The 14,693-nt window shown below is 39.9% G+C and overlaps 1 protein-coding gene across 3 annotated transcripts in view; it reads left to right on the forward strand.

The window, feature by feature from the left end:
- The window catches only part of LOC113669139 (uncharacterized), a 56,684-nt gene that overhangs the window by 20,807 nt on the left and 21,184 nt on the right, over positions 1-14,693 (forward strand). For all 3 annotated transcript variants that reach the window (XM_027185142.2, XM_089201598.1, XM_089201600.1), the window contains 25 exons: positions 89-274; positions 924-1,100; positions 1,197-1,241; positions 1,866-2,230; positions 2,490-2,784; positions 3,231-3,539; positions 4,012-4,293; positions 4,518-4,793; positions 5,105-5,392; positions 6,180-6,200; positions 6,484-6,854; positions 7,167-7,455; positions 7,887-8,183; positions 8,448-8,738; positions 9,099-9,143; positions 9,572-9,933; positions 10,229-10,529; positions 10,708-10,986; positions 11,400-11,432; positions 11,525-11,554; positions 11,929-12,293; positions 12,524-12,803; positions 13,410-13,697; positions 13,869-13,919; positions 14,326-14,693. In XM_027185142.2, the coding sequence (XP_027040943.2) occupies positions 89-274; positions 924-1,100; positions 1,197-1,241; positions 1,866-2,230; positions 2,490-2,784; positions 3,231-3,539; positions 4,012-4,293; positions 4,518-4,793; positions 5,105-5,392; positions 6,180-6,200; positions 6,484-6,854; positions 7,167-7,455; positions 7,887-8,183; positions 8,448-8,738; positions 9,099-9,143; positions 9,572-9,933; positions 10,229-10,529; positions 10,708-10,986; positions 11,400-11,432; positions 11,525-11,554; positions 11,929-12,293; positions 12,524-12,803; positions 13,410-13,697; positions 13,869-13,919; positions 14,326-14,693 (5,894 nt within the window). The remainder of the gene's footprint in view (positions 1-88; positions 275-923; positions 1,101-1,196; positions 1,242-1,865; positions 2,231-2,489; positions 2,785-3,230; positions 3,540-4,011; positions 4,294-4,517; positions 4,794-5,104; positions 5,393-6,179; positions 6,201-6,483; positions 6,855-7,166; positions 7,456-7,886; positions 8,184-8,447; positions 8,739-9,098; positions 9,144-9,571; positions 9,934-10,228; positions 10,530-10,707; positions 10,987-11,399; positions 11,433-11,524; positions 11,555-11,928; positions 12,294-12,523; positions 12,804-13,409; positions 13,698-13,868; positions 13,920-14,325) is intronic.

Genomic DNA, 14,693 nt, shown 5'->3' on the forward strand with positions numbered 1-14,693 from the left:
AACCAAACATAGGAAAGCCAATCATATTCAATAGACTTTAATTCTTGGTTTCTGTTGATATCTCCTTTGTTTGTTTGTTTTTTTATAGTCTCTCCATGTGCCATTGGTAAACCGGAAGGACCTTGTCAAGTTGACATCCAACAAGAAGTGGGTAAAGCGTCTGTTAATGAACAAAGCACTCCTTGTATCAGCTTCTTGAAGGAAGTACTGGCTCACTGTAGCTACAGAAATATGTCGCATTTTTATTCGAAAAAGAACTGCGAGCAAATATGCGGTAGGTTTCCATGTATAATTCTTACGGATAATACCTGTTGTACTATGGTAATGCCGGTGTAAGATAATTACCTTCTGTATACGTGGGCTGCAAAAAAAGTGGGAAAAAGAATAAAAATACTAGTCGAGATATCGAACCCTAGAAGATAAATCGAACCTCAATCATTCTGATTATGGCTCTGATTAGGACCTGTGGAAAAAGAACAAGAAAAAGATGAAACAAAATAAAAAGCAAAAAGCCAAATGCGAACGAAAACAACAACCTAAAAAACAAAACAACTAACATTAAGCCCTAAGAGGTTCAAGTGAGATAGCCTTATATTCCTATGAATAGATTCACATGTGCCACAAAATACATGAAATTATTACCAGCCTGTACGTCTGAGAACAAAGGTGGTTCTTTCTGCCCTTCTGAGTCGTTTTTAAAAACAAAACAAGCCATAAAAAAAACATGACACGAACAGCTGACTTTCGATAACTTAAACCTCCCGCTACCCTCAATTAGAAATCAAAGTCTTCCGTATAAAAGTTCGTGTTGTTGTAGTTCTATTCCATGATTATGGCCACTGGTCACATGAGTGAAATATCAACGTGCACGTGATCCTTGGTAGTCTTACAGAGTGATAAAGTTCGTTTCTCGTTCTTGTCAGATCCCTCAGAAACAGACATATGTCAGAGAGTTTGGAACTCTGACAAATGCGTTAATGCAGAGCTGCGATACTATTTCGATTCGGTCATCGACAAGTGTAAACCATTCAAGTTTGGACTGTGTCTTGGAAATGAGAACATGTACCCCACAGAGGCAGCTTGTAAAGCTAAGTGTTCAGGTTTGTTCTCCTCCTTTTCCATGAATTGATGGTCACATTGATTTTGATAAACCATTTTCTTAATAACCATTTTCATTGTTGCGTTTTTGCTTTTAGGACCAAAACCAACGATTGTTACTCCGACGGGGCCGGGTCCTAAAGGTGTGAACCATGTTCGCTATTTGGTTATTTGCATTAATTAATTTATTTTTAAAGAAATAATTAGTTATTACTGGGCAAATTTGAGCAGAACCTCGCCATATGCGGACCATTAATCACGATGTTTTGCCATAAACATGTTCAGTATTTGCTTTATCAAACGTTTACCGAGTCTGTTTTCATAATTACAGTACTTTCCATAAAACAATCCTAGCATCAGAGGCTTGATTTTTTCGGCAGTTCTTTATAGGTGATATTGTGGTCTCTTGACCAGTGGAAAGAGAGTGGTTTAATTGGACATTACTAACTTGCGATGGAAAGCCAGCTGGTGTTTTGGAAGCTTGCTAATGCCAACTGTTCTCTCACATCTCTTGTTAAAAATGTTTCACGCTCAGAGGAGTGGGTACTTCTTGGAGGTTATCTCCACAGTCTATCACCTACTTAGCATGCACTTGTCCAAATCCTATTATAAACAAACCTTTACACAAAATGGCGTGTGTCCCTGGATTTTAAGCCCATTTTTGCCTTTAATCTCGTCAAGGCGATTCATCCATTAAAATTCAGGGCGAATCTGCGATCACCTGCCAGACAAACTTGCCCAACAAACTTTTATGTTTTGTTCCTTAGAGCCCCCTATACCTGCAAGTTATTACTGGTATTTCCTGGCCTTGGAAAAGAATAAGATTTTTGGCGTCCCTCCATTGTATATCAGTGGACAAGTCAGTCTTCTCAACATGGGTTTCAGAATCTTTAACAGAACGTGGCTAGCTACAACGATTTCCTCGCAAGACTGTCTTCTAAATCCAGACAGCTGCGAGAAGGGTTTCACTATTGGTATAAAGCTTAGGTTAGACTTATCCGTAAAGTCTTGTAAGCAGCAGCCCAGGTACATCATCGATACTGGTCCAAGTGTGAAAGCGCGTGGTGTATCACTTTACGCTGTGGGAGACACGCTAGTTGCGCGAGTGGTCTCGTCAACGAAAACTTGGGAGGTATGTTGAAAGAGACGTAAAGTGCTTTTGTTGAAGGTGATATTGAGAACCAACAGTGAACTGCACAGACTTAAGGGTTTTCTTACGGGAAAAAGGAAAAATAATGAGCTTATGACTTTGAAGTCTCTGCATCTTTTTGTTAGCAAGAGCACGTCACTATGTCAAATTACAACCTCCTATAGTCATAAACACAACGAAATGAACTAAATTTATTCCTTTCTGGCTCATGTTCTTTAATTTCTTTATGCGTTCTATCAAGGTCAAAACGCCAGCAGCTTTTGATTTCTGGTGCTACATCATCATAACTTGGCATCCCGAAAAGGGACTGCAGTTTTACGGGAACAGTAATCTGAAGACCAGCCTTCATGCTGGTGAGGCTAACTCAGCCCCACCGCCTGTGTACAATGGTAAACTCAACTTCGTCGTTGGACGTGGACTGAATCAGAAGCCTGAACAGATGTGTGGCGTATTGTACATGTCGTCCACAGCTGTGTTTAAGCAATACGTCAACCAGGAATGGGTGAAAAAGATTTTCGCGTTCTTCTGGAAAAACAGTAAGTTAAATTGATTTTTCATGGAACCGCTTTGGAAGATTGGAAATTCGGACCAGGGGTAAAGCACCTAGGATTTATGTTTTTAAAGTAAAAAACTATCGGATTGCAAAACATTTTAACCAGTAGTTGGAAACTTTAATTAAAGAAAAGCTTAGAAAAAAAGTTTATAAGCCACGTTCTCGCCTTCCTCACCTTCCGTCCCCCTGCCAAAGAAAATTCATAGAATTAAGAAGTTAAGATTCATAACTAGTAAGACTCGGCTCATTTATTATGAAATGGCTCTCAATCGTGTCTGAGTTTTATGAGAGGAATTCTGGTACAGAGAAAGACCTCTTCAACACGTGACATTTATGGCAGCGTTCTGCATTCCATTATGTTTCGACTTGCCATAATTTTAATACCTTTGAAATAAACAAGTTAATATTGTCCTTTGCTTTCGATTTCAGTTGTGTCCAAGCAACCGCTCGTTGACTATTACATTAAGATGAAGATCTCGAATCTGTCTGGGAAGAAAGTTCTTCTCATTCCTGGTGATAACGACCCTGCAAGTGGCATGCCAATCAATGCCAATGTTATTGCCATGATATCCAAAGACGTTCCCGTGGTAGAACCGAACGTGCCAGCCGTGCAATTTGCTGTCGTAGATGAAGCCAGTAGACGGCAGTTCTTGTTGATAAATGGTAGCCAACTTATAACCCTGAGGCCTGTTAAAAACAAGAATGTGGTGCCGATAAATTTGGTTATTGGAAATCCAAGTGAGTCAAAAAATTGTTGAGGGACACTCCCATTCAATTTCTGAAGTGCTCCTGCGATGTGAAAGAGAACAAAAAAATGTTCTCTCCCGATTCCTATATGTATTAGTAAATGCTCCTTGCCAGTTATTGCGCTTCCTTTTCACCTTTTGTGTTCAAAGTCAATATTTTCGACGACAGTTTGTCAACTAAACTTCTGCTATTAATATATATTAATAGCTTATAAGTTCAAGACTAATCTAATTGAGATAGGGGATCGAGAGAAACTGAGGTCAAGGTATTACTTAAGGGCAAACCCCTATAATTTGATATACAAAGTGTATGTGATTTGTAAAGACACGAAAATTTGTCGTCTTCACCTTGAAGGCTGGCTACTCTCAAGTTCTCTCAAGGTTAAAAGGCAACATCGAAGTTCATTGAAAATAACCAGTTTTCTTTTCTATGTCTTGATCTATTGCCCTTCGTTTTATTGCAGTTGCCAACAAGTGGTATTACATAATACTTCGAATCACAAACAGAAACGATTTTGACATCGTACTCATACCATCAGACAACGATCCCCCTGGCGGTTTTGTTGTCCTGAAAAAGAAAATCGTTGTGATCAAGAAGAAAATTAAATCGCCACTGCCTATAACCTTTGAAGCGTCCCTAAAGACAGATTTGAAAAAGAAGTTGTTCATCAACTACAAATCAAGTCTAGTACTTAAACCCCTACCTACCGAGGGAGCTCCTATCACTATTACGGTGACATCCAATGGTAAGTGGTAGACAGATGCGCAGTTTCTTCAATTTTTTGCTAGTACTTCAGGTGGAAGTGCCGAGATGGACAGGTGTGCAGTCATACGACAGAAAAACAAACTTGATGAAATGACGGAGTGACCGACGAAATGAAAACAGACAGGCAGGACCAAAACGACCACATCAATAGAAGAGAATCAGTTTAGAAGAACGATCTAACATAATTTTTTTTGGCTTCATCAGCTTCTCCAGTTGTAATTTACTTCATCCGCGTTCGTTTTGCAAACTACGGAACGCAGAGTGTTAACATCACAACAAGCGACAAGGAACCGTCTAAAGGATTTACCATCAAGGCGAAAACTATCGTCCAGATAACCAAGAATGTCACACACAAGTCTCCCATCACATTCTGGGCTAAGGCTACGGATCATTCTTGTGTTCTCAACAATCAGCCCAGCTTGATCATTATTCCTCAAGAAAAACCCGGCCCTTGGCAAGTTGTGAACATAACAGACAAATGTAAGTGTTAGTGGGTTGGTCCGCCGGCCAAATCTTGAATCAGTTAATGGCTCAATTGATCGTTAGATCAATTAGTCATTTATTTAAGCACGTTATCAATCAGTTGATCAGTCAATCAATTATTTACAACTCAATAAATTGTTTAACCAGTCAAACAGCCATTCAGTCAGTCAAGAAACCAATCAGCCGAACCGATCAGAAAATCGATCACTCACTCAATTAAACAAGTTTATGAAATGTAAGAAAAGGTAAGCCCCTTTAAAGTTGTGATGTTAATGTTTTAGTGTTATCTTTTTTTGTTTACATGTCAGATGTTCCTCCAATATTCCCGCCGCCTCAACAGTTTTCAATACTACTTCAAGTAACAAACAATGCTGGAAGCCAAGTGATACTTGTATCAAACGACGCCAAACCCTTGAACGGTGACGATCTTCAGCCAAACAGTATGTTAACAGTCAGCAAACTGACCACGCACATGAAACCTATAAAATTCTATGCTGTGGACTCTGCAACGGAGAAACGTTTGTTGATAAACGGAATGGAAAGTGTTAGTGTGTCTCCGAGCACCAAACAGATTGTGATGCCTCTGGTTATATCAGGTGATTATTTTGAATTGTAAACCGATGCAGCGTTAGACTGTGTTTTGTATAGGTAATGACATGTTTTCGAGTGCAGTTTGGTGTTAATAAGCACGAGTGAATTTCTCAAAAACAACTAAATTGCACGAGCCCGCAGGGTACACCAAATTACAAAAGAAATCATGTTTTTACCTGTTAATAATGTACATCACAGAAAAACATCACAGAAAGTCAAAGCAAACGAAATTTTGAAAGTGTGCGCGCACTATTTGTGATTTGCACTCGTTCTACAACCTTGCACTCATGTTACATGAGAATGCATTCGTTTTCAGCCAATCAGAAGCGCTTAATTTTTTCTTGTACATTATTAGGTGGTCGTAAAACCCAAACCAAAATGCTCTAAACAGTCAGTGACTGTTCAAAGTGCAAACATGCATACTGTGTATAGCGAAGGAAACGCGAGTAGCAAGGTCACCATTGGTTTTACTAAGGCTTCTTTTTGGTTGGCAGGATTGTGGGAGTTTTTCGACCATTCACTGAGCAACGTACAGTGAAACAATTTTTATTCCGGATCAACTTCGTCACCCAAGTCAAATTTACTTTTCGAAAATTTACTGACAAGCGAAGAAATCAGGTTTATTTATGCGTAGCTGAGCTTTGAACAACTTAGAAATGCGGCAATGTTATCCTCTGCATTAATTTTTACTCAAACTAACAATCCCCGAAGTGCAAGAAAGTCCTAATTGGATTAATTTTGAGAATCCCTTTATATCACTGGAAACTAATTTACATTTTTTGTTTTCAACAGATGGTATGGGTGAAAAACCAGGTAAATTTGTTTTTGCTTTTTTTCCAAATTATTTACGTTATCGTAATTGTTTTTTTTCTCTTTTTTTTTCCTGCCTTTTTGTAACCTGCAAGGTCAAGAAAAATGAATCAGGGAAACCTGAAATTATGTGGACGTCTTTTTTTCCTGTTACCATTCTTTGGTCGAATTCATTATCCAAAATGCCGTATAGGATATTAAATCGGTTCAAGGCACTACTGTTAAGGGAGGCTAATGGCCGCTACGTTATGTTACATTTTATGTTAATATTCCCCTTTCGTTTTAGTAATGCCCGCTCTGTCCCCCAGTCAGTACTGGTCATTCTTTGTCATATCAAACGGACTTATTCCTGGAAAGGCAGCTCTCCAGGTACACGGCAATTCTCGGAGTGTTGAGGGGGGTCTCCTCTTGGATGGCGCTTCAGGGTATCTCAGCTCTCATTTGAGTGGCCAGGATCCGTTGGTAAATCCTGGTGATTTCTTGGACGGTTTTTCTTTTGGTTTGAAGCTGAAATTCCCTGCGGCGGTACTGAACTATGACAACCCCAGGTATATACTGGACACTGGGGAGAAGAGCGTCAATTCGCCAGGAGTTTCGCTGTATTTGTTGAATAAAAAATTGGTTATGGAAATTGCAACTTATGACACTCGATGGAAGGTAGGTGTTAATGTCGTTGTCGCTGTTTTTATCTTTGTAAAGGATTGAATGCGGGTATTTGTTGAGTTCTTCATAACAGTCCCCGACTCACTGTATTTTTAGATACTTTGTGTTTGAGATGATTATGTGGGTTTTCGCAGAATTTGATTTATGATATCACTGCGAAACCTAGCTTTCAATTTTGCAATGCTTAACTCTTATGTTTACCTAAGACATTTTTATGCGAGATTCTATTAACGATGCCAATCACAGTAATCATAAATAGACAGATAAAAAGAAAGACCGCACGTTCTGCTCTGTGACTCTCCCCAGGCTGAAACGGACGCGATTACAGACCAGTGGTTCTATCTTATCACAACTTGGCGGATGAAATCTGGCCTTAGAATGTACATAAACGGCAAGAAAGAGGCGCGGGATAAGGGAGGGGTTGGTGTTCAGAACATGAAGGACTGGAAGCAGCACGATAACTTCTGTGTTGGACGTAACGTTGGAGGGAATGGAGTGTCCTTTACAAATTTCTATATCGCATCCTTTGTGGTCTTCAAGAACCACTTGAAGGCTCAAACTGCGTATTCTGTGTATAAGTACTACAATAACGATGGTGAGATCAATGTTCTTTTGTTTGCGCAGCTACAGTTACGGCTGTTTAAAAAATGTAATTGTCCCATCTTGACATAGCAAATCCTTCCTCCATGTGACACGCTATAATCACAGGTCACAAAGTACAACTTTTTTCAGCGGAAGTGGAGAAAGAATAAGCAAATCTAGGATGAAATTGGTATAAGTCAAGAATTTTGTCATCTTAGTAGTAATTTGTCAACCATTTTGTCGCCAATTGTCTACATGTTAGAGGAAAGAAAAGTCTGTCGCAGAGCAATATATTTTGAAAGCGCTACTGTTCTGTTTTTGAGACATGTTCAATGGTCTGAAGATACTTGCCACTTAAGTCACTTTTTGTTAAGTTTTTCAACGGTGTTTATTTTGAAAGTATAAATAGGCAATTCCACTAAATGATTTGATCTCTCTCTGCAGTCGCCGTCCAACCTGCCAAGTTGTACTACGTAACTCTTCTTGTAAATAACACTGAAGCAGAAGATGTTCTACTCGCTGCAAGCGATAGTCAACCGGCCAGCGGCTTCGCTCTGAAGGGTCAAACGTGCAACATGTTTGTAAAAAAGCTTAAGAGTCCATCCCCAGTGAAATTCCGTGTGTGGGGCATGTCCACTGACAAGCCTTTCCTGTTGAATGGAGAGAGAGAAATCACCATAGTGCCCAGTGATTTCGAACAGGACGCCACTGACGTCTCGATCAAGCTGGTGAAACCTGGTGGTGAGTCATCAGTGTTGTACCACATAACATCGCAGATTTCTACGAAATAGGATTTAAATTGTTGATACTTTCACCATAAACGACTTTTAAAGCCTTTGATTCGGTGTTTATCGGCTGATATGGACCTTGTGTATTGTCATTTAAATTACCTCGATGCACTTTTAACTTATTATATCACATTACCTTGCCCAAAAGGAGGAAAACACTTAACATCGAGGGTAAAATGAACCCAGAGTGTCAACAAACTTTTGCTTGATTCTGCAGATGACTTGTCTCCGCCCCCAAGATTCCACATGTCGTTCCTTGTGGAAAACCAGGCAGGCGTGACCATGAGAATACTTACAAGTGACAATGACCCCCCTGATGGCTTTAAACTAGAACCGGAACACACAAGTATCATCACTAAAGAAGTCAGCAACCCGAGTGACATGTCCCTGCATGCTGTGATACCCGGCGAGGAGAAGACACTTCTTGTAAATGGCCAACCGAGAATAATAGTCTCACCCTCCAAAGCAACTGGAGATCCCATATTGTTAAGAATAACTGGCAGAAAAGGTGCTTGATTTGTTTATCTGTTCGTTTGTGTTTCTGTTCTTGTACTTTAAGAGTAAGATACCTTCCTGCAGGATTGATGTGATACGTTTCCAACTAAAGCTTTTTTATGCTTTGGAAAATTAATTGGAAAATAAAGGTGAAAAAAAACATCAACAATGACAAATCACACGTTTCTGTAATATCAAACTGAAAAGTCTTTTTGTATCAAAATTACTTTCACACGAGCAAGTATGCTCTTCATTTAGGAATGCTCGTCTTTACCTTATTTCAAGTCAAGACGATTGCGTTGTAGTGCTAATGCGACAGTCACAATAACAATTATATTGATAATAAAAAAAAGCAACAATTATTTTGTTACAGGTGACGCCGCCCCAGACGGTGGTATTGTGGTTAATACTCCTCCGGGTGAGTCTTTTTGAGACTTTTACTGACGTATTTTACGATTTTGTTAATGCACATGATTTGCTAAAGTAATCAACGAAGTGGTCGTCAGCCTTATAATGACTAAATTGGTGATTCACACGACGCCGACAGGGGCAGCAGAACTATACTCTCTTTACGCTAAAATGGACGAAAATCAAACCTCGATCTTTACCTTTATTTCCCTAACTTACGACATCGGATTTCGACCTCCCCTTCTGACATCCCATCCTGACTTGTGATTTTACCCCTTCGTGTACTGCACAATTCACCATGAACTAGTCGCAATATATAGCCTATCGAGATTTGCTATTGTTAATCAGCACCTATGTCCAAAGGTAAACTTCATTTCGTTCCACTGAGACATATCTGCTTAAGCTTCTTGTATACAACTTGCTTACCTCCATATCTAGTTCCAAATATCTACTTTTGGAGGCTGAAGTCAATTTCGCCACAAGGCTTCATAGAAGGCAACCCAGCGTTCAGAGTACACGGCACTGTCCAACCAAGCGATGGTGGGGTGGCATTTGACGGGCAGTCCGGTTTTCTTACGACGGACATGGCGAGTACTGACTGTGTCATGGATCCTGCACTCTGCATGAAAGGGCTTTCGATTGGTATGAATCTGAAATTCGACCAGTCAATGAAGGACTATAAGGAGCCTCGATATTTGATTGACACTGGCGCTCAAAGCTCCCAGACCCGCGGTGTGTCCATGTATGTCAAAGATGGGAAGATATATTTCAAATTGGCGATTTCTCAGAAAGTTTGGGAGGTAAGATGTAAACAATTTGAAATGGGAATGGAAAGAGTTTTCCTGGAATCTTTTAAGAGGAAGCATGTATATAAAATAATCATCTTTAGGCTAGCATCGATGAAAGAGGTCTATGACGAAAAGGTTGTAACCTACATAGCCAGTATGGCGTGGCGTGTAAACCGGCTATCAGGACCCCAACGATCGCGCTCTGCAATAGCTCTCTCATATTTCACGAGTTACGTGGCCGTCATCAATAGTTAGCCTGATTGTCTGCTCAGCTTTCTTAAACATGATTTAATGATTTCTTACCTAGGTGTCAGCTCCGTTAGAATTTGACAAATGGTTCTACCTGACTAGCACATGGAGCGAAGTTGACGGTTTGTCGTTATATCAAAATGAAGTTCTTAAAGCAACAGACGCACAAGGCAAACAAGAGCCGGCGAGACCAACTAACGCTGCACAAACAAACTTCTGTGTTGGCGGGAGAGTACCCAATGTGTTTGGATCAGATTTTGCCAAATTTTCTATGAAATCTCTGGCTGTGTTTGATGAGTGCATCCCGGCACCTCACACAGGCAGTGTCGCTTCTTTCTACAAAGATTATGACGGTTCAGGTAAGTGATAAGAAGCAGTTAATGATCAAAACCTTTAGAGGATCCGCCGCTTGTTTCACTTCGCCCTTACTTGTGTCCCTTAAACGATTTTTACTTGTATTTTCAAAGACCATTAGATGAGGTACAGTTCTATAACTGCTTGAGTAAATACTTGAAACTTTTCGTTCTTACTTTTCAGGAGCTCCAGCCAAATTTTACATCGTCCTGGAAGTAACAAACCTTTCGAAAAAGAATGTAACGCTGTTTTCGTCAGATCATTATCCGTCCCAGGGCTTCACTATTAACGCCGGGGTGGTAGCGAAGATTAAAAAAGCCGTATCCAGGCCCTCGGCGGTAATTTTTACTGCGCAAGATGATGAGAGTAAAGAAGCATTAAACTTGAACGGTTTAAAGGAAATTTCTGCGACGCCAACCAAGTCGCCTTTGCAAGATGTGAAAGTGACCATAACTGGAGAAGGTAGCCACATTTCAAGATATTTTTTTCCTTCATTTTTTAAAGGAAAGCCTCATGCGTTCTTATTGAAAAAGTGAATATGTTTTTTTCCAATCATTCTTTGTGCTTTATTTTGTCTCAGGTGGATAATCTGTTAAAATTTCAGCATTTGAGCAACTTTTTGAAATGTCAGTACTTGAGAAAAGCATCAAAATGTCTGGAAAGAGACTCTCGAATGAGAAGAATTGTTCCGTTGTTCAAGGCGTTTTTTCCCTTGAAATTAAAAATATTTTTGGCACCTTTTTGTTTCTTGATTTTTTTTTAAATTTTATTTTTAAATTTTATTTTTCAATTTAATTGATCACTTTTTCGAATTTTCCTGTTATTGAATTTCATTCTTTTCTTGATTTTATTTTTTATCTATTTGCACTTTCCAGGACAGCCTTTTACGGAACCAGTAATCAATGCTGGTGAGTTCATGATACGTTTAATTTTTCCGATTTTTATTTTTCCTTCATTAGTTTGTTTCTTTATTTATTTCTTGTCTTTCTTTCTTTGAAAGGTGGAGCTATGGAAGAGTCCAGCGTTTCAGGTAAAGCTCAAAATTTACTTCCTTTCGTCATAATCAACTAAAAAGCTTGAGCACAAACGTGCCTCAAGATACCGGCAGCAGCTGAAAGTTGAAAGTTCTCATTGCTGATACTCACGATAGCTTTTTTGTCGGCACAGTTTGGTTTAAAATGCCAAAATGACGACTTTTCGGTTGATCCATCAACGTCAAAGCGCTCCTGAATTATTTCCATTCTTCTGGTTGTTGCAGGAATGTGTCAAAAGCCTCTCTGCCTAACTTCTCCGGTTACTGCGACAACTGAGAGTTTCTTGCTAACTCTGGCCTCTCTTACTTAAGCCACGACGTTTTTCTCTGCATTAAAGGAACTAAAATAATATTTTCTTTTCATTTTGTAGCACCTCCAGTTAACCCTTCTCACTCGTGGATAATCGCATCAATGAATGATAAACAAGTACCTGGCAACCCACCACTGTCGATTGTGGGAGGGTTGGAAGCAGTACCGGGTGGGGCTCGTTTCGATGGTATTCAGAGCTGCTTGAGTGGACAGCTTCCCAGCACAGCATGTGTCATTGATCCAGACATGTGTGTTGATGGCTTTGCTGTTGGCGCTAAGCTGAAATTCAGTGACATGTCGTTGACATCAAACGCACCACAGTACGTCGTTGATACTGGTGCAAGCAACGGTAACAAGGGAGTTGGCATGTTTCTGCAGCTGAATGCGCTCTATTTCAAGATTGTTACATCAAATGCGGTTTATCAGGTAAATGCACTTCTACTAAATTTAAATGGGAAACTCTTTATTTTAATTTAAAATTAGCGTCACAAACCCATCCTAGTGCATGCTGAACTTCATGTATACCCCCCAAAGAAAAAGAAAAAGAGAGAGAGAGAGAGAAGAAGAAGAAGAAGAAGAAGAAGAAGAAGAAGAAGAAGAGAAGAAATGTGGTGGTTTCCTTAAACTAGCTTTTCGTCCTTATTTTTTCCAAACAGGCCTCCATCCCCGTTTACGCAAACAAATGGTTCTACATCATGGGCGCCTTCAGTAGGAAATCTGGTCTTCAAGTTTACTCCGATGGTGAGCTGGCGGATGGAGATTTATTGGGCACCAGCGGAGATCACGAGGCTTCTGCAAAACCTCAAAACTTCTTTGTAGGCAGCAGTGTCAATCAGGGCGCACAGGCCAAGTTTCAATTGGGTTCAATCTCTACTTTCAAAGGACAGCTGTCACCGAAAACGATTTCTCACATTTACAGTTACTTCTGGAGACAAGGTAAAGTACGATTTTATCCACTCTGTGCAATCTCATTTCAGTAACCTTTTCCTTAAAATGATTCTCTTCGCCTGGATATAAAATGAGGAAGCTTTCTAGATTGATCTAACAGCAAAACGGGGAAGAAAATGATGCGTTGTAATGAAAAAAATATCATCAAAGTTATTTCAGGTTTGGAAAATTGATTGATAAACAATCGTGTTACTCCTCAAACTGGAGGAAATTATGCGTCGATCAATTTGAAGCCTCAACGTCTCCCCCCGGGAAACCCCCGGGCATGTGAGCTTTTGAAGATTGATGCGTTAAATTCTTCCCCTCTCCTTCGGGGACTAAAATTGTATTCAAATGCCCAGATTTGATTGTAATGTTTTTTTTTTAAAAAGGGAAAGATTAGCGATCGTTACTTTCTTGTAAACCTTTTCTTCTGAGACATCTGCTTTGTACTTTTAAACACCTTCATATTACAAGGTAAACAACTTTTATTTTTTAGAATGTTTTCTCATAGTTAGAAAGGATAGTTTTTAATCAGTAGGTCACTTTTGATCATGGATATGAAATTATAATCACAATGAAGGTTTTACCTTGGCTCTGTTATTTTTGTTTCAGGATCTGAAGGAGAAGGAGAGAAATATTTCATGTCACTGAGAGTGACCAACAACATTGGGCAAGACGCGCTAATTTTCTCCAACGACAACCAAGCACCGAACGGCATGCTAGTGAAAAAAGGTTCCACCTTGACGATTGAGAAAACAATGGTTTCCAAACGTCCCGTCTTCTTCACAGCCATCGATGGCAATACACTGGCGAGATTTTTCCTTAACAACGTGGCACGGCTGAAAGTAAACCCTTTGCATTCACAAGAAGACGTCATAGATGTCACTCTCTCACCGTCAGGTGAATTGGTGCACTGGTTGCATGTACATGCTTATGTCGATTAAGGAAAAATATCGATATCAAATATATATTATATCGTAACAGAAATATTAATCAAAACTGATAATATAATTTATGAAGAGGAAAATATCTGTTTTGCTTACTGGTAATGCGTGATTTTAATCTCCACAGGAGTTACTAACAACGAAGCTGCCAGAATTATTCCTTCTGCTGTTATTCCAGGTTTGATTTCTCTTCTCATCAAAATTTTAGTATTTTGCCTAAATAGTTTTAAATCGTGAACTACGTATAACCGACCGGCAAACGGATAAAAGTAATATCTTACTTCAGCTGTCTTGCGACACAGTGAACATTTTCAGCGTTTGTTGTGAAAAAGAATTGCTTCTTTGTTTTTCAGTTGGGTCTTTACAAGATTAGAAAAAGAAAAAAAGGAACGAAATCAGCAAAAAGCGTGGTTCGAAAGGACTCCTTTGGCAGCGCCCCCCCCCCTAGCCCCCCTTTAAACTCTGTTTTCGACGACTTATCCCCCCTCTGTCCCCCCCTGAAACCATGTGATCTCTCAGATCGTCCTACTCCCCCCGGCGATAACTAACGACTTATCCCTAGATCTTATATTTTTCTTTATCAGCCAGTCCAGTCAGTCCGTTTCACTCCTGGTCTTTCATCTTCAAGACTCACGAGAAAATAGTAGGATCACCGCCTCTCAATTTATTTGGCGACACACCCATTCAAGGTAGTGGAATGTCATTTGACGGAGTGGGTACCTACGCTACCACCTCCCTACCAAAAAGTGACTGCTTACAAGACCCGGGACGGTGTGTGAACGGCTTCTCTATGGGTGCTAAGCTGAAGTTTGATGAAGAAGATATGTCGTACTCTACACCCAAGTACATTATTGATAGTGGAGCCCGCAGTCTAACCACACGTGGGGTGTCGGCGTACATCGTAAATGGCAATCTTTTCTTTGAACTTGCCACAGCCAAAAAGGCTTGGAAG

The sequence above is a fragment of the Pocillopora damicornis genome, chromosome 3, assembly GCF_964200805.1.
Source record: "Pocillopora damicornis chromosome 3, jaPocDami1.2, whole genome shotgun sequence".
Taxonomy (NCBI): domain Eukaryota; kingdom Metazoa; phylum Cnidaria; class Anthozoa; order Scleractinia; family Pocilloporidae; genus Pocillopora; species Pocillopora damicornis.